This window comes from Cervus elaphus, chromosome 15, assembly GCF_910594005.1.
Source record: "Cervus elaphus chromosome 15, mCerEla1.1, whole genome shotgun sequence".
In the NCBI taxonomy this organism is placed as follows: Eukaryota; Metazoa; Chordata; class Mammalia; order Artiodactyla; family Cervidae; genus Cervus; species Cervus elaphus.
Window position 1 is genome coordinate 66,558,153 of NC_057829.1, and position 19,042 is coordinate 66,577,194.

Sequence of the window (19,042 nt, forward strand, 5' to 3'; positions counted from 1 at the left end):
TTTTTGAAACTTTAAAGAAAGGTGACCATGAGAAGTGTCAGGCCCTACCACTTTTGGGTAGAGATAATTCTTTTCCAGTTTCTTCAGTAATTATTGATCTCCTCAACTCTTTGAGACTTCCTGAGTCCATTTGGCAATTAATATTTCTTAATTTTTTTTTTTCTATTTTTTTCTTGACTTGTCAGAACTTTTATTAATCTTTTCAATGAATCTCTCCTTGGGTTTATTCATCAAGTCTTTGATTGTTGTGGTCTTATTTCATTCTCAGTGTGGATAAATGATCAATGCAAAACATGTATAACTTTATACTAGGATTCAGACTGAAAGCTTATATGAATTCTGCTTCCCCTGCATCCTTGTTTTCCTTGTTCCTTGTCAAAAAACATAAGACCCATTATCTACTAGAACTTATGACCTGGGAACTCTATTCTTAGGTGCATAACCAACAGAATGTGTACATATGTTCATCAAAAGGCATGTCCAATAGTGGCCATAGCAGCACTGTTTATAATACTCCCCGACTAGGAAAAACCCAAATATTCATGGATTGTAGAATGGATGACCTGTCATCCATCATAAAGGGGGTATGATATAGACATGAAAATGAATGAAGTGCAGCTCCATATACCAATATGTATGAACTGCCCAAACATAATACTGAGTAAAGAAACCAGGCTTATAAGAATGCATTCTGTGTAATTCTACTTATATAAAATTCAAAAACAGATCAAACTAGTCTATGGTTATAGGAGTCGGGATAGTGGTCATCCTTGCAGGATGGTTCATGGCTGAAAGGTGGGGATTCTGAGGGACAGGTGATGTTCTGCTTTTTGATCTGGTTTCTGGTAACACAGGGAAGTTCACTTCAAGTGGGACACCAATTATCCATATGTAAATTATACTTCAATGAAAAGTTTACTTTAAACGCAACACTGTAAATCAACTATACTCCAATATAAAATAAAAAATTTTAAATAAAATAATCATGAAGAAAAAAATTTACTTTCAAAAATTGGGATGTCTATGGAGTTTGTGACCTCCTGAGATTGCATGCAACATTTGCATGTACATATAAATATATTTTTTTCTGGAGAGAGGATTCATAGTTTGCATTAACTTCTTACAACAGTGACTTCATCATTGACTCAGGGATTCCTGTATCCTCACTTAGTCCTACCCTAATCTTGCTTTGTCAGTCTCCTCCTTCATGTATCCTCCCATCTCTTCCCTCCCTCTCTCCGAAAATTGTCCCCTGACTGCTCTGGTATTCTCTCTTTCTAGAACAAGCATACTTCCTTACTTTCCTTATTTAGTGATTCAATATTTACATGTATTTCAAAATGATGACCATGATATCTAATTGCAATCTATCACCATACAAAGATAATACACATTTATTACCTGCTGGGGTCCAGCCTCAGCAGGATCCAGGGGGTACCCTCAGGATGAACGGCGTTGGCGAGAGAGAGAGAGAAGACACGTGAGACTAGCCTTGATAGGGCCAAGTCTGTGTTTTACTTTTTGACAATCGGTTTTATACCCTTTCACAGAATGTTTTCAAGGTACAAGATGCTTACTCATGATTACACAGGATTAGCATTACATCATTTTGATTTTTAGGAAAAGCAGGATTTTTTTGCTTTCTAATTCTATAGTAATTTTTAGCACATGATCTTCTGGCCTTGGGGCTATTAACATTCTATGCAGGTCAGGTGATTGTAAACCTATTTTCCGTTTTTATGGTGACCTTAACTGAAAGGTAACAGTGTCATAGGGAAATAGTACAAAGTAGAATTATATTCTTGTTAATACAAAAATTAATCTTTCTGCAAAAGTTGTCAGTGTGTTTATCTAAGAAGTTTACCCCATACTGACTCTGCAACTTTGGTGAGGCAGCTTTTGCCTAGCACTCCTGACTGACAATTAACAACCATCTCATTGTTACCATACTAGGGCTAAGTTCTTATTTCTCTAGATCTTTAACTATATTAACAATGGTTTTTATAACACAACCTTAGCACATTAAAGGCAAAAATACAGCAAGCATAAACACAGCAAGCAAATCACAACCCAATAACCACCTATAGAATAATTTTTCTTATGTTTTCTAGTAGGACTCCTTTACCCCTTAAAAGGGCTCTATATCTATTAGGGCTTTTATATAATCAGGTTCTTTATGCTATTTTATGATTAGGATATTATAAGCAATCATGCATATTAGGACCAAGGGCATAAATGCATTTGCCAAACAAACTAAAATACCAGCAAAGGAGTTTAAATTAAAACACTCCTTTCACCCTGAATAATCTCATAAAATACCACCACCTGGGAAACTTATTGATTAAAGTTCTAAATTGATTCTTATTTGGGAAGAGATCGGGGAAGGCCTTCCTGCCTGTGTCAGAGAAATTAGGGAGTAGTCCATTGAGGCAGGCATCAGAAAGACAGATATCATCTTTAAGGTGAGCGCCGGGGGCAGCTTTTCGAAATCCCTGAAAACCTGATCTGCCTTGCCTGTCAGGCTTTCTCCTGTGACCTTGTCATGGGTGGGATCTCGTGAGCTGGCTTTTTCGAAACACCTGAAAACCTGATCCGCCTTGCCCGTCAGGTTTTCTCCCCTATGGCCTTTTTAGGGGTAGGGTCTCGTGTGTTGGCTCCCGGCAATTACCTAAATTCCTCACACTGTACATTTCATACCTGTGACATATATTTTGCAGCTGGAAGTTTGTACTTCTTAATCTCCCTCATCTATTTCTTTCCTCTTCCTACCCTCTTTCCCTCTGGCAACCACCTGCTTCTTCTCTGTATCTATAATCCTGTTTCTCTTTTGTTATGATTGTTCATTTGTTTTGTATTTTAGGTTCCACAGATAAGTGATAATAGTACCAAATTTGTCTTTCTCTGCCTGATTATTTCACTTGGCATAATACCCACTGGGTCCATCCATTATCCATTTCATTGCAAATGGCAAGATTTCATTCATTTTTTAAATGGCTGAGTAGTATTCCTTGTGTGTGTGTGTATATATATATATATATCTGTATCTATATATCACAACTTCTTTATCCATTCATCTATTGTTGGGCACTTAGGTTGCTTCCATATCTTGGCTATTATAAATACTGCTGCAGTGAACATAGGGCATGTATCTTTTCTAATTAGTCCTTTTGTTTTCTTCAGATAAATTCCCAGGAGTGAAATTGCTGGATCTAATGGTAGTTCTAGTTTTAATTTTTTGAGTAACCTGCATATTGTTTTCCATAGTGGCTGCTCCAATTTATGTTCCCACCAAGAGTGCACAAGGGTTTCCTTTTCTCCACTAATATTTGTTATTTGTTGTCTTTTTGATGACAGCCATTCTAATGGGTGTGAGTTGATACCCCTGCTGTCATTTTGAATGAAGACACCTTTTGTCCAGGTTGTTGTTTGTTGTTCAGTCACTAAATTGTGTCCAACTCTTTGAGACCCTATGGACTGCAGCACCTACCAGGCTTCCCTGTCCTTCACTATCTCCCGGTGTCCAGGTAAAGCAATGGAATTGATACTCTCTTCACTGCCCACAGACTCCAGATCACCACACCTCCACCTCTGAGAGCGATTTCTTGCTCCTTTGCAGTTCCCAGTCTAGATTTTGGGCATGAGGCTTACATGATTCCTCTCTTCTTGCCGTAAACATACTGGACTTTATGGTCCTTGGAGGATAATCGTTCAACTTCCCATCCTTAGAGTTTCTTCACTTCAAATTCAAGGATTGTCATCCTTCCTTTCATTTCAATTATTCTGAATTTCAAGTCCTATTCTCCACCCCTTTCCTTTCATGCTCAGCAGATAATCTTTCCTTTTACTTAAGGAATTGGAGAACTTTAAGTTCTCTCTCTCTTAACTTCCACTTTATCATTTCCTTTTTTCCACCTTAAAGAATTGCTACAAAAAAAAAAAAAAAGAATTGCTACTTCTGTTTCTAATCAATCTCTCTAACACTTTGGCAAAATAATAATAATTTTATTGAGCATGTGCTGTGTATAATATGTGCTATCTCATTTAATCCTTATTAAATAGTGCTATTAAATGGGCTATAAAGAAAGCTGAGCACAGAAGAATTGATGCTTTTGAACTGTGGTGTTGGAGAAGACTCTTGAGAGTCCCTTGGACTGCAAGGAGACTGACTGATTGGAAAAGACCCTGATGCTGAGAAAGATTGAGGGCAGGAGGAGAAGGGGATGACAGAGGATGAGATGGTTGGATGGCATCACCGACTCAATGGACGTGGGTTTGGGTGGGCTCTGGGAGTTGGTGATGGACAGGGAGGCCTGGCATGCTGCAGTTCATGGCGTCGCAAAGAGTTGGACATGACTGAGTGACTGAACTGAACTGAACTGAAATGGTGCTATTATTTTCAACATCTCCAACTGACTCATTGGAAAAGACTCTGATGCTGGGAAAGATTGAAGGCAGGAGGAGAAGGGGACAACAGAGGATGAGATGAATGGATGGCATTACCAACTCAAAGTACATGAGTTTGAGCAAGTTCTGGGAGTTGGTTATGGACAGGGAAGCCTGGCATGCTGCAGTCCATGGGGTTGCAAAGAGTCAGACACAACTGATCAACTAAACAGAACTAAAATGGTGCTGTTATTATCAGCATCTCCATTTTATAGTTGAGACAGACATAAGGACTTGCTTGAGGGCAAATAACTAGTCAGCAGTGAAGCTGGAATTTAAGCAGTCTAGAACTCTTAGTCTTTAACTGCAGTGCTATTTTGCTTCTTATGATATTTTTGTTTGTTTTACAGTTGCTCAGTCATGTCCGACTCTTTGCAACCTGATGGACGACAGCATGCCAGGTTTCCCTGTCCTTTACTGTCTCCCAGAGTTTTCATCCTGTCTTCCCCTTCTCCAGCTGCCTTCAGTCTTTCCTAGGACCAGGGTCTTTTCCAATGAGTTGGCTCTTCCCATCAGGTGCCCAAAGTATTGGAGCTTCAGCTTCAGCATCAGTCCTTCCAGTGAACACCCAGGACTGATCTCCTTTAGGACGGACTGGTTGGATCTCTTTGCAGTCCAAGGGACTCTCAAGAGTCTTCTCCAGCACCACACTTTGAAAGCATCAATTTTCCAGCACTCAGCCTTCTTTATGATCTAGCTTTCCCATCTGTACATGACTACTGGAAAAACCATACCTTTGACTATACGGACCTTTGTAGGTAAAGTGATGTCTTTGCTTTTTAATATGCTATCTTGATTTGTCATAGTTTTTCTTCCAAGAAGCAAGTGTCTTTTAATTTCATGGCTGCAATCACCATCCACAGTGATTTTGGAGCCCAAGAAAATAGTCTGTACTGTTTCCATTTTTTCCTCATCTATTTGCCATGAAGGGATGGCACCAGATGTCATGATCTTCATTTTTTGAAGGTTGAGTTTTAAGTCAGCTTTTTCACTCTCCTCTTTCACCTTCATCAAGAGACTCTTTAGCTCCTCTTCACTTTCTGCCATTTGGGTGGTGTCATTTGCATATCTGAGGTTGTTGATATTATATTTCTCCAAGCAATCTTGATTCCAGCTTGTGCTCTAGGCGGGCATTTTGCATGATACACTCTGCATGTAAGTTAAATAAGCCGGGAGACAATATACAGCCTTGATGTACTCCTTTCCTAATTCTGAACCAGTCCATTCTATGTTCTATGTCCGGTTCTAACTCTTGCTTCTTGACCTGCATACAGGTTTGTCAGGAGGCAGGTAAGGTGGTCTGGTATTCCCATCTCATCCAGAATTCTCCACAGTTTGTTGTGATCCACAAACTATGGTTTTTCTAGGAGTCATGTATGGATGTGAGAATTGGACCATAAAGAAGGCTGAGTGCTGGAAAATTGATGCTTTTGAACTGTGGTGCTGGAGAAGACTCTTGAGAGTCCCTTGGACTGCAAGGAGATCAAACCAGTCAATCCTAAAGGAAATCAACCCTGAATATTCATTGGAAGGACTGATGCTGAAGCTGAAGTTCCAATACATTGGCCACCTGATGTGAAGAGCTGACTTGTTATAAAAGACCCTGATGCTGGGAAAGACTGAAGGCAGGAAGAGAAGGGGAAGATAGAGGATGAGATGGTTGGATGGCATCACTGACTCAATGGACATGAGTTTGAGCAAGCTCTAGGAGATGGTGAAGGACAGGGAAGACTGGTGTGCTGCAGTCCATGGGGTTGCAAAGAGATATGACTGAGTGACAAAATAACGACAACACAGTGAAAGGCTTTAGCGTAGTCAATGAATCATAAGTAGACATTTTTCTGGAATGCCCTTGCTTTTTCTATGATGCAATAGATGTTGGCATTTTGATCTCTGGTTCCTCTGCCTTTTCTAAATCCAGCTTGTACATCTGGAAGTTCTCGATTCACGTACTATTGAAACCCAGCTTGAAGGATTTTGAGCATTACCTTGCTAGCATGTGAAATGAGCACAACTGTGTGGTAGTTTGAACATTCCCTGGCATTGCTCTTCTTTGGGACTGGGATGAAAACTGACCTTTTCCAGTCCTGTGGCCACTGCTGAGTTTTCCAAATTTGCTGGTGTTTTGAGTGTAGCACTTTTAACAGCATCATCTTTTAGGATTTGAAATAGCTCAGCTGGAATTCCATCACCTCCACTAGCTTTGTTCATAGTAATGCTCCCTTAAGGCCCACTTCACTTCATACTCCAGGATTGGAGTCTGAAGACTCCACCTAGAGTCTGGCTCTAGGTGAGTGATCACACCATCATGATATAAATCTAAATTTTTTGTGTACATACATTTTGAACCAATTATTCCAACTCTAGGAATTTATATTGCAGATGGTTCATGGTTCAATGTACAAAATGAACAATGTGCAGCCCCCATCAATAGGAAACTGAAATAAAATGCAGTCAGGAAAAGGAGGAAACACTTTATATACTTATTATGGAAATATCTCCCAAATATATTGCTAGGTTTAGAAAAACAAAAATAAGAATGATGTGTATTGAATTCCCCCAATTGTGTGAAAAAGAAGGAGAATATATGTACTTTTTTGCTAGTATATAAGGTGTCTCTGAAAGAACACTCAAAAAGCTCATGAATTTGGTTGTCAATGGGAAGAAGAATTAAAAACACACAAAAGCTGGAGATATGGTGGTGGTGGGAAAAAGAGTTTTCAGTGCCTACCCTTTTATACCTTTTAAAACATTGAGGAGATTTACCTGGTGGCCCAGTGGTTAAGACTCTGACTTCCACTGCAGGGGACATGGTTCCATCCCTGGTTGGGGGAACTAGGATTCTGCATGCTGTGTAGCCAAAAACAACTCTGAACCATGTAAATGCATTACCATTTCAAAGTTGAGTTAAACATTAAAGAAAGAAGAAAAAGAAGAATAGAAATAGAAACTGTATTAACTGACTGTGTTAATATATTTTTTGAAAAAATAGATGCCTCCACCAACCACCCTGTTCCCTCAGACCTCCCAGAGATTCTTGTTTCATTCATCATTTTCCTCTTGTATCTTCAACTCACCCTCTTGGTTGGCCTTTTCTCCTCAGTTGACAAAATACACCTAACACTTTTATCACAAACAAAATTTTAATATCCTCCACTGATGCTATGTTCCCCTCTAATTTTCCTTTCATTTCTCTCCTCCAGTTTGCAATCAGACTTCTTGGTAGAATAATATGATGAACATTTGTGTTTCTATCTTATTCTCCATTCATTGTACACTTGCAGTTTGGCCTCTGACCCACTACACTGGTAGATCCATGGGATGTCTTTCAGACCTTCTATCCATCTGTCTATCTATTAATTATTGAGATAAAGTTGATATTATAATAGTTTCAGGTGTATAACATGGTTCAAAAACTTTAAAGGCTATATTTCATTTACAATTATGAAATATTAGGTAAATTTCCTGTGCTATACAGTATATCCTGTAGCTCTTTTAATACATAGTAGTTTGTACTTCTCAATCCCTTACCCCATCTTGCCCCTCCCCTCTTTTCTCTCCCAATGGTAACCACTAGTATGTTCTCTATACCCGTGAATCTGTTTCTTTTTTGTTATGTTCACTAGTTTGTTTTATTTTTTAGATTCCACATATAAGTGATATCATACAGTATTTATCTTTCTGTGACTTATTTCATTTCATTATTTCTCTGACTTATTTCACCATAATACCATCCAAGTCAATCCATATTGTTGCAAATGGCAAAATTTCATTCTTATTTGTAGCTGATTCAAATACCATTGTGTGTTTGTGTGTATATATATATATACATATACATATGTATATATTTATATCCCACATCTTCTTTATCCATTCATCCATTGATGGACATGTAAGTTGCTTCCGTATCTTGATTATTTGTAAACAATGCTGCAGTGAACATTGGGGTGTATCTTTTTTTTTTTTTTTTTTTGACTGCACTCATGTGGCTCATAGCATCTTAGTTCCCTGACCATGGATTGAACCCTGCCCCCCCAGTGAAAGCACTGAGTCCTAACCACTGGAGAACCAGCGACATCCCTGCAGGTATCTTTTTGAATTAGTGTTTTCCCTTTTTTTCGGATACATTCCCAGAAGTAGAATTGCTTGGTTATATGGTAGTTCTACTTTAGTTTTTGAGAGAAACTTCCATATGTACCATTTTTCAAAGTGACTGCACCAATTTACATTCCCACCAACAGGGCACAAGAGTTCACTTTTATCCACAGCCTCACCAACGTTTGTTAATTGTGATCTTTTTGATAACAGCTATTATGAATGGCATCACATTGTGGCTTTAATTTACAGTTCTCTGATAGTTAACAATGTGAGCATCTTTTCAAGTGCCTGTTGGCCATATGTCTTCTTTGGGAAAAAGGTCTATTCAGGTCTTTTGCCCATTTTTTAATCAAGTTGTTTGTGGTTTTTTTATGGTCAGTTGTATGAGCTGTTTATATATTTAAGATATTAACACCTTATCTGCCATATTGTTTTGCAAATATTTTCTCGCATTCAGTAGGTTGTATTTCTGTTTTGTTGGTGGTTTCTTTTGCTGTGTAAAAATCGGGTGGAGAGGGAGGTGGGAGGGGGGATCTGGATGGGGAATACATGTAAATCTATGGCTGATTCATATCAATGTATGACAAAACCCACTGAAATGTTGTGAAGTAATTAGCCTCCAACTAATAAAAAAAAAATTAAAAAAAAAGCTTTTAAGTTTAATTAGGTCTCATTTGTTTATTTTTGCCTTTATTTGCTTTTCCTTAGGAGACAGATCCAAAAAAAGAAAATTGCTACAATTTATGTCAAAGAATGTTCTGCCTATGTTTTCTTCTAGGAGTCATATGGTTTCCAGTATTACACTTAGGTCTCTAATCCATTTTGAGCTTTTTAAATATAGTGTTAGAAATGATCTGTGCATGCTAAGTCACTTCAGTGGTGTCTGACTCTTCGCAACCCTATGGATTGTAGCCCAAAAGGCTCCTGTGTTCATGGGATTCTCCAGGCAAGAATATGGGAGTGGGTTGCCATGCCCTGCTCCGGGAGATCTCCCTGCCCCAGGGATGCAACTAGCATCTCCTATGGCTCCTGTGTTGCAAGTGGATTCTTTACTGCTAAGCTGCTGGGGAAGCCCAACTTCATCCCTTTACATGGAGCTGCTTTCAGACATTCTCTTGTAAAGACTCTCAATTAGCATTATCAGTTATTTTCATCTTCTTTACACCTTCTAATGTGAAATAACACATAGCTCTTGATTCCTGGTAACTCTTTTGTTTCTCTTCTAGTTCCCCTTGTCTTCTCATGGATGTCAGGTTTACCTAGTCAGCTGTCTTTGGCCCTTCTCCACCTACATTCTGCCTGAATGATCTCACACTTTTCAAGGTTTTATCTATCATCAATACTCAATCTTTCTTTTTTTTAAAATGGTCATTTTTCTGCCAATGCTCAAAGTTTAGCAAATACGTACTGCTTTTGACCCTCACAGCGTTTAGAGATGTCTGTCATTGCCTCCTATACTCAAGTGACTTCACCCACAGTTTGTGCATTTGTGTCTTGTGACCCTGATTGAAATAGGAGGATATGGCCAAAGGGGAATCTATTATCAGGCTGAGTTAAGCCAATCAAATTCTTTTTAGGAACTTGACCCTGCACTGTCAGGAACAATGTTGATTTAACAACCTTAGTCACAATGTGGTCTGGTGGTACATTTTCCTTTTCATCCTTGTTAGTCGCATAGGCATGTCCAACTCTTTGCTACTCCATGGATAGTATCTGTCCATGGGATTTTCCAGGCAAGAACACTGGAGTGGATTGCCATGTCCTTCTCCAGGGGATCTTCCAACCCAGAGATCAAACCTGGGTCTCCTACACTGCAGGCAGATTCTTTACCAACTGAACAACCTGCAAAGCTCATTTCATCCTTCAGTTCAGTTCAGTCGCTCAGTTGTGTCTGACTCATTGCGACCCCATGAATTGCAGCGTGCCAGTCCTCCCTGTCCATCACCAACTCCTGGAGTTTACTCAAACCCATGTCCATCGAGTCGGTGACGCCATCCAGCCATCTCATCCTCTGTCGTCCCCTTCTCCTCCTGCCCCCAATCCCTCCTAGCATCAGGGTCTTCTCCAATGAGTCAACTCTTCGCATGAGGTGGCCAAAGTATTGAAGTTTCAGCCTCAGCATCAGTCCTTCCAATGAACACCCAGGACTGATCTCCTTTAGGATGGACTGGTTGGATCTCCTTGCAGTCCAAGGGACTCTCAAGAGTCTTCTCCAACACCACAGTCCAAAAGCGACAATTTTTCGGCACTCAGCTTTCTTCACAGTCCAACTCTCACATCCATACATGACCACTGGAAAAACCATAGCCTTGACTAGACAGACCTTTGTTGGTAAAGTGATGTCTCTGCTTTTTAATATGCTGTCTATGGTAATAACTTTCCTTCCAAGGAGTAAGCATCTTTTAATTTCATCCTTAGGTATCAGTTATACATTTATCATCTGACTGTTAAAAAATCTTAGTTTATGAAAACATTTACATTTTAATTAACTTGTAAAAAATAAAGCTACCATTTCAAAATAAAAACAAAAATCCCCCCAAACAGTGGTCTATCAGTATCCATGGGGTGTCGGCTCCAAGACCCCCATGGATACCAAAATTCACAGATGCTCAAGTCCCTTACATAAATTGGCATAGTATTTGCATAGAATCTACTCACATCCTCTTGTATCTTTTAAAATATCTCTAGATTACTTATAATACCCAATACAATGTAAATGCTATGTAAATAGTCACTGGCCTACAGCAAATTTAAGTTTTGGTTTTTAGAACTTTCTGGAATTTTGTCACCCAGGAATGTCATCTATATGAGGTTGGTTGAATTTGTGGCTGTGGAACCGGTGGTTGCAGAGGACTGGTTGTACCTTTAGTCAAAACGGCCTTTTTCAGAAATGCTGATTGTGTAAGGTAGATGATAAACTGATCCACTCAATAGTAAGGCAAGAATCACCTGTTTGCCAGTGTAAAAATTCCTTCCAAGAGTACATATATACCTGGTGAGGGTGTAATTATGATCCCTGTTTTCTAGATCAGGAAAATGAAGCTTGGAGAGATTAACTAGATCTGTTCAAGATTGATCCCACAGCTGGAAAATGAGAGTGCCAAGGTTCAAACCCAGGGCTGACACCAAAGCCTGTGCTCTTAACTACTGAGCTCATGGTGCGGCAGCAAGAGAACCAGGAACAGGCGCGGAGTCACACGCCCACTCATAAGAAGGCACACGGTGCACAGCTCAGCCTCCCAGCCTTCCCCCAACACAGCCTCGCCTCCCATTCATTAGCACCCAGAGGGAAAGGCAGAAAGGAACTGGAGCTGCCTCTCATAAAGGCTGCCCCCAACTAAGGTGGGCACCAAGCAAAGTCTCTGGCAGATATGTTTACACAGAAGAAGAATGCCAAGGGCCACGCTTCCTGCCCTCAGAAAGCTTGGTCTAGTTTACACCCAGAGATCATGTCCTCAAATTGCCCACAAATACATGGTGTGCTCAGGGACTGTAATACATGTGCACATACACATCATTGCGTGCAGTACATGTAATAGTCATGTAAATGTGCATGTATATGGAGAGCACTCTAGATTTTTCTCTAAAAATACCCTAGCAGCTCCATTCTACTTAATAATGTAATACTTGATATAGCTGAGCTAAATGGACTCTCAACCTAGCTATGAGAAAAATAAAAAAGGTTTACTAAACAAGAGTATACCTAAGCTTTCAGGGTTACTGGTTAAACTATTAAGGACTCTTTCAAAGTAACCTCAAGCGCTTAGAAGTTTTCCATTTACATGCAAAACCAAGACTAAGGTAATTGCAAATTCCTTAAGGATCATGCTAGGTAATATGTGATTTATGTTTTTTATATATACATATGGGCTTCCCTGGTGGCTCAGATGGTAAAGCGTCTGCCTGCAATGCGGGAGACCGGGGTTCCATCCCTGGGTCGGGAAGATCCCCTGGAGAAGAAATGGCAACCTACTCCAGTACTCTTGCCTGGAAAATTCCACAGACAGAGGAGCCTGGTAGGTTACAGTCCATGGGGTCGCAAAGAGTAATAGAACATTGTTTGAAAATCACTGTATTTAAGATTTTAAGCTAGTTAGTTTAGTCTAGGCTTCACTCTACTTCCTCAAATATTGCAAGTTAGTATGGATTTACTACACATGATGAAATTTAAGATATAAAGTAATCAAAATTCTAAGAGTTAAGCAATGATGAAAAGTGGGAAATCAGCATAATGGAGATAATTAGTTGTCACAGCTTAAATTCTAAGATCATATACCACAATTTAAAAATGAAATGTAGAAGTAATCCAAAAGAAATAATAAAAACAAATATCTATTTTAATCAGTGTCTTACTTTCTCCCATTAATTATTTCTATCCCATTTTAGCTAGGATTTCACAAGGGAGACAAAGTGATAAAAAGGGACCATTTTTGAAAAATTAGAAATATCCTAGGACCACAGTGAAAAACATAAAAAAATTTGGTCTATAGGGGTTCAGAACAAGCATCCCCCAAATGGGCTACTCTTACACAAGACTTATTTTGAACTAAATGCAATAGAGACTCTGTGGGTTCAGGAGAAATTCACTGCTTCTGTCTTAACTACCTAGAAGAATTTGAATTGGAGATTTTTCCTAGAAAAAGTATTTACCAGAGATAAAATTTATCTTAGTGGCCCCATCTTTATGACAGAACAAATACCTAGTTATTAAATATCTGCTGTTCTTAATCTCCTGAGAATGAACCCTCCTGTCCTTGGAAGACCTAGACTCCCTACCTCATTTCTTAGCTCAGGATGGCATAAGTACCTCCTTTCACCTTTCTGTCTCATGTATGTGGAGTCTCTGACCTCTTATGTGTGTGCATTCCCATATATATGAAGTTAAATTTGATTTTCTCCTGGTAATCTGTCTCATTTAATTCTTAGACCAGCCAGAAGAACCTGGAAGGGCAGAGGATAGTTTATTCCTGACAAGGCTCAGTCTTGAAAAGAGAGAGATCTCTTATTCTCCAACAATAATGCAAATTCTCCATTTGGTTGGAGGACATGATAAAAAAATGAGAAGGTACATTTCAGTGATTTTTAAAGTTCCACATCCTCAACAACCATTCAAAGTACTGCCCATTAAGGAGGGGACTAAGACACCCCCTCACACCTCACAAATCAAAAAGGGGGAGGGGCTCAAAATTACACTAAAGATTGCTTCCCTGCATTATAAAACTCAGTATGAAGTGTCAGTGAGAAGTGTTCAAGATTGGGAATTTGGCTTATTTGAGCCTCACCCCCTTTACTGACCTAGTGCCCTGTCCACCTGAAAGCCCAATGGACTTGCAATGTAAGGGGCTATGATGACTGTTATTATAAATTGACACTGTTCCTACCATCACTAATTACCTTCAAAGAACCAGGCTTCCTGGAGTTTAACAAATGAATGAAGAGGACATTAAAAAAACACAAAAAACAAAACTGAAGTATCTTTAGTGTTTCATCTTCTTAGTGTAGTTAGCCATGACTCACTTCAAATAAGAACTCACATAAAACAAATATTTTTTTTTCCTTGGCATAACAGACAAACCGCAATTAACTTTTTTTTTTTTTTTTGCTTAAGTATCCTCAGGAAAAAAATAGAAGAACAAAGAAGACCACAGCTAAGTTTTTAGGTAAAACAAAAGTTATGCTCTGTCGGGAGTAGTTTTCTTCAGGATCTGTTCAAGATGACCACAAAGATAATGGAAGTTTCTCCCCTGCTCATCCCAAACATGTTGCCAGGGCTTCAGTGATGGTGGTTTGCTCATTTACATAGAAGTGACTCAGGGGAGAGCACTTGAAAAGTACTCCTGTTTACCTAATAAAACTCAATGTTCAGAATTAAAATTGGGCCCGTCTCATATCATCCGCTTTGAAAGGACTCATTCATAGGTGACTCCTGGAGCAACTGAGGGGAAGACAGTCACAAGTCATTAAAGTCTCCCTCCCTGGAGAACAATCTCATTGATCAAAGCACCATCATGGTTTCCATGCTGTACTCAAGAATCTTGTCTCTAACTGTAGACAGAATGGTTACTTTTCTTCATGCTGTTTTTGCATTAAGCTTAAAACTGCCTGAAAGATGCAAAGAATTTTATGATGGAAGATAATTTCAGTCTATTCAAGCAACCTTGGTGAAGTCAGCAAAGAATGAGCTGAATTCACCGGATGCTCTAAGTTGGTTGCAGAACCTAGATCCTCCCTACAATTGTATGTCACATTGCGTGTGTGCATATGCACATTCTTCTGAGAAAAATACCACAATTTTGATAGAATTCTCAGAATATGTAAACAAAACTTTTTAAAGGACTGCAGACATAGAGGTGTCCTTTGTGAGTGAATGAAAGCACTTTCATAGAATGTGTGTCATTAACTTTTGTTTGTGCTTTTGAACATCCACAGGTTTCCATCCAAAAGTATTAACACCACTGACCACAGTGAGAATTTGGGGGCCAATCTGTACAACCCTTTCCAATTTTCCAAATCAAGGAATCTAGTACACACAGTGGGTTCCTAACAACATGCCTCCAGAATGATCTGTAGCCATAGTTCAGGCCTTCACACTGAGGCCTCACAGAGAAGCTCATGTACTCTCATCTCTGAATCCTCTGGTCTTAGTCCCTCTGGAACCTCAGTGTCCTCTAATTTAGGGAAAATGATAATAATGGCACCAAACATTGCATATAATTCTTGGAAGTTGAACCAGTATTGAACCAAAGAAGCTAATGTTCCCAACAGACTGGGCCATCTTGATGCCAGTTTCAGCACAGCAGTTAATAACTCTGTCAACACTTGTCCCTGAAAAACAAACAGAACTTCAATCACAAACCCACAAACAATCCTAGCATTTTCTTCAAGGAGGATTCTTATAACAACTCGGGACACCAGTACCTAGAAATGCCCTTCCTCTATCACTACTCCATGAGGTCCTACCTCTCTGGGATAGAACCATGGATGTCTTCCCCCAGTTCTACCCCAACTAACCTGCCTCGTACTCTCTCTGTCAGCCTTTGTTCTCCTAGAGGAAATCACTCATCTCACTCCTTTATCCACCTCCTCTCCTGGTTCACTCACCGTGAACAAGAGCTGAGATCATTTCCTTGGGCAGAAGGAGGGAGAGATGGAAGATACTACCAGATACTAGTAATCTTTTATTTTTGTTTTTCACCAAGGCACAAGTATTTAGTAATGATCTTTGCAAACTTCTAAAGCGTTATAAAACTACATTAAGGTGAATAATCACCATCAATTAACTCACCAATCCTAAAAATGAATGGGCTTCCTTGACACTCTTCTTGTCACTAATGTAAAAATTTTTGCACCAAATAATCAGAACCTGTCTCAAATCTAATTTTCATCACATAACTTACATGTTTTAAGGACTTAGAGTAAAGATCCTTGTCATTTATCTGATATATACATCTTGCAGGTGACTATTTTCAAGCCTCTGGACTTTCTCAGTCACACTCATGCCCCATGCCCATCATTTTTTAGTGTTGTATTCAGCTCTGTTTCAGTCACACTTCTGCCATACTCGCCTTGCTCAGTCCCATCTAAGCGCCTGTGCTGAAGCCTCCATTATCCCAAGAGGACCCCGTTCTTGACTATGACTTAGCACATGTCATGCACTGAGATGTTGGGATCCCCTTCCTCACGGGATGCCTCTTCCTTCTCCCTTACATCTGGTGTAGGCGGCCTCAATTCATGTTGTAGAATAGTGAATAAACATTGTCTCCCCACCTCTGAGACACTGATTCACACCCATTACTCTTTCCCCAGACTTACTGCAGTTTCTCTGTTGGAGTGGCTCTACACCGACCCTTCTTCTGTTACCGTCACACCAAGCAGTCCTTCCTAAGACAAATACTCACTGAGCCTCAATCAAAGCCAGGCACTGCTGTCCAGCTGGGAATAAAATAATGAGCCAAACAGATAAAAATCCCTGCCCTCATGGAGTGTGCATTCCAATAGGGGAGAAGTAGATGCCCTAGACAGCTCACATTCAACTTGAAGTTCAGTATAATTCAGTTGTTTTGATTTTACATTGAGTCAAGCAACTGCCCAGACTCCTGTGGTAGATATTCTGCAAAGACAGATACCACCAACTCCTCCTAAATCTGCAGACACAGGACTACTCCTCTCATCGAGAGGCAGAGTCTGTTTCCTTTCTACCTGAACCTGAGCTGCCCTGTCACTCGATCAACAGAAGCCTCAGAAGTTACCACTGTGCCAGTTCTGGATCTAAGAAGCCCAACAGCTTCCTCTGATTGGGAAACCAGGTACCACATAAAGAAGCTCAGCCTATCCTGCTAGAGAGAAGGCCATGCAGAGAGAAAGACCCCAAGGAGGAGAACCGTGGCACCCCGAGTGACAGCCAGGACAAAGGCCACAGACACGTGAGTGAGGCCACTTCCTACCTTCCAGCCACCAGGTGAATGCAGCCCCTTGAGTGAGCCCAGAAAACATCACTGGAGCAGAGACCACCACCTATGATGAATTTCTGATCTATAGTATCGCAATCAGTAAAGTGGTGGTGGTTTTAAGCCACTAAATTTGGGGGTGATTTTTAGGCAGCAATACATAACAAAGATCCTGCCTTCGTGAGACAGAGTTCTTAGCCAGAGTCAGGGGTGGTATCTTCTACATGTTTCTAGGCCTTCATTATATCCATTACAGTTAGGGCTTCCCTTGTGGCTCATTTGGCAAAGAATCCACCTGCAGTGCGGAAGACCAGGGTTCAACCCCTGGGTTGGGAAGATCCCCTGAGGAAGGGAAAGGCTATCCACTCCAGTATTCTGGCCTGGAGAATTGCATGGACTGAACAGTCCATGGAGTCGCAAAGATTCGGACATGACTGAGCAACTTTCACTTTTCACTTTAGGCAAAAAGGAAATTACCCAGCCAAGATCTGATGAGTGACTATTTTTTTGTTTGTTTTTTAAACACTTTATTGAGTTAAAAATTACATACTGTAAAGTTTGCCCACATAAAGTGTACAGATGGTTACTTGAAGTAACCATCACAGAATCCAATTTTAAAATCTTTTCATCACCACCCCCCAAAAGAAACCCCACACCCACTACAGTCACTTCCTATTTTCTACTAACCCCCAGCCCAGCCCTAGGCAACCACTGATCTACATTCTTTCTGTCTCCATGGTGTCGCCTAGTCTAGACATTTTGTATAAATGGGATCATACACTATATGGTCTTTTATGACTGCCTTCTTTCACTTTGCACTCTGATTTCCAGAGTTATCACATTATTAAGCTCAAAAGTCCAGTGTTCACTAAAAAAAAATCACAAGGCATACTAAGGAATAGCACAGTATGATGCACTCAAAGGAATAAAACACATCAATAGAAACTGTCCCTGAGAAAGACCTAATGTCTGATATACTAGACAAAGACTTCAAAGTAACTGCCTTAAGGATGCCCAAAGGACTAAAGGGAGATATGGAAAAAGTCAAGAAAACAATGTGTGAACAAAATGGAAATATCAATAATAAGACAGAAAACTTAGAAAGAACCAAAAAGAAATTCTGGAGCTAAAAAATATAATTGAAATTAAAAATTCATTAGAGAGATTCAAAGGAGATTGAAGTAGACAAAAGACTCAGTGAACTTGCACATAGGACAATGGACAGATTCTGATATCCTGGTTTGCAAAAAGGATCCACTGAGGTAAGCTGTCATTGACTGAACATATTTCAGACAAGTTCTGATGATTTTCTATTAGTTTTCTTTTTTTTTCTATTCTTTTTTCTATTAGTTTTCTATTGCTGCATAATAATATTACCACAAACATAGTGGCTTAAAACAACACATGTTTATTACCTTATCATGTCTGTGGGTCAGGAATCCAAGGACAGCTTTTCTGGGCCATGCAGGGTCTTAGAAGGCTGCAGTCAAGGTTGTGACCAGGTTCTCATCTAGAGGCTGGACAGGGGAAGGATCTGCTTCTCCACCTGCCTGGTTGTGAGTACTATTCAGTTCTTTTCGGTTGTTTGACTGAGAGCCTAATTGTTTTGCTGACTGTCAGCTGGAACTAGATGATACTTACAGTTCCTTGCCGCATGGAGTTCTTCAATGGCCGCTTGCTTCCTCACAGCTCAAGAGGGAGAGACTCCAGCAAGATGAGACTTACAATCTTATGTAGTGCAATCACATAATCTCATACAAATAATCACATATCTCCCAACACCTATGCATATACGATTGTTTGGAAGCAGGTCACATGTCCTGCCCACAAGTAAGAGAGGGTGATTACACAGGGCATGAACACTGGGAGAGAGGGATCATAGAAGCCAGCTGTCAGTGGCCAGTTTACTTACCACAGGTGGCTACTTGTTACCATGGCTATAGAACAACTGATCTTTTCCCAAGTTTATGGCTGTGAAGCAACTGGAGTCTCCTGCACTGCTGTTGGGAATGCAGTGGTAAATAACTTTGGAAAATGGTTTGGCAGTTTTTTGA

At 39.9% G+C, this 19,042-nt stretch overlaps 1 protein-coding gene across 2 annotated transcripts in view; it reads right to left on the reverse strand.

The window, feature by feature from the left end:
- The window catches only part of LOC122708757 (steroid 17-alpha-hydroxylase/17,20 lyase), a 28,467-nt gene extending 9,808 nt beyond the window's left edge, over window positions 1–18,659 (reverse strand). The window contains exons 1-2 of one of the 2 annotated variants that reach the window (XM_043925234.1): window positions 18,630–18,659; window positions 1,402–1,439 (exon numbers count right to left, since the gene is read on the reverse strand). In XM_043925234.1, the coding sequence (XP_043781169.1) occupies window positions 1,402–1,439; window positions 18,630–18,644 (53 nt within the window). In that variant the 5' untranslated portion in view covers window positions 18,645–18,659. Of the gene's footprint in view, window positions 1–1,401; window positions 1,440–18,403; window positions 18,510–18,629 lie in introns of those variants that run through there. The other variant, XM_043925235.1, reaches the window with a different exon arrangement.
- Window positions 18,660–19,042: the final 383 nt, after the last annotated feature.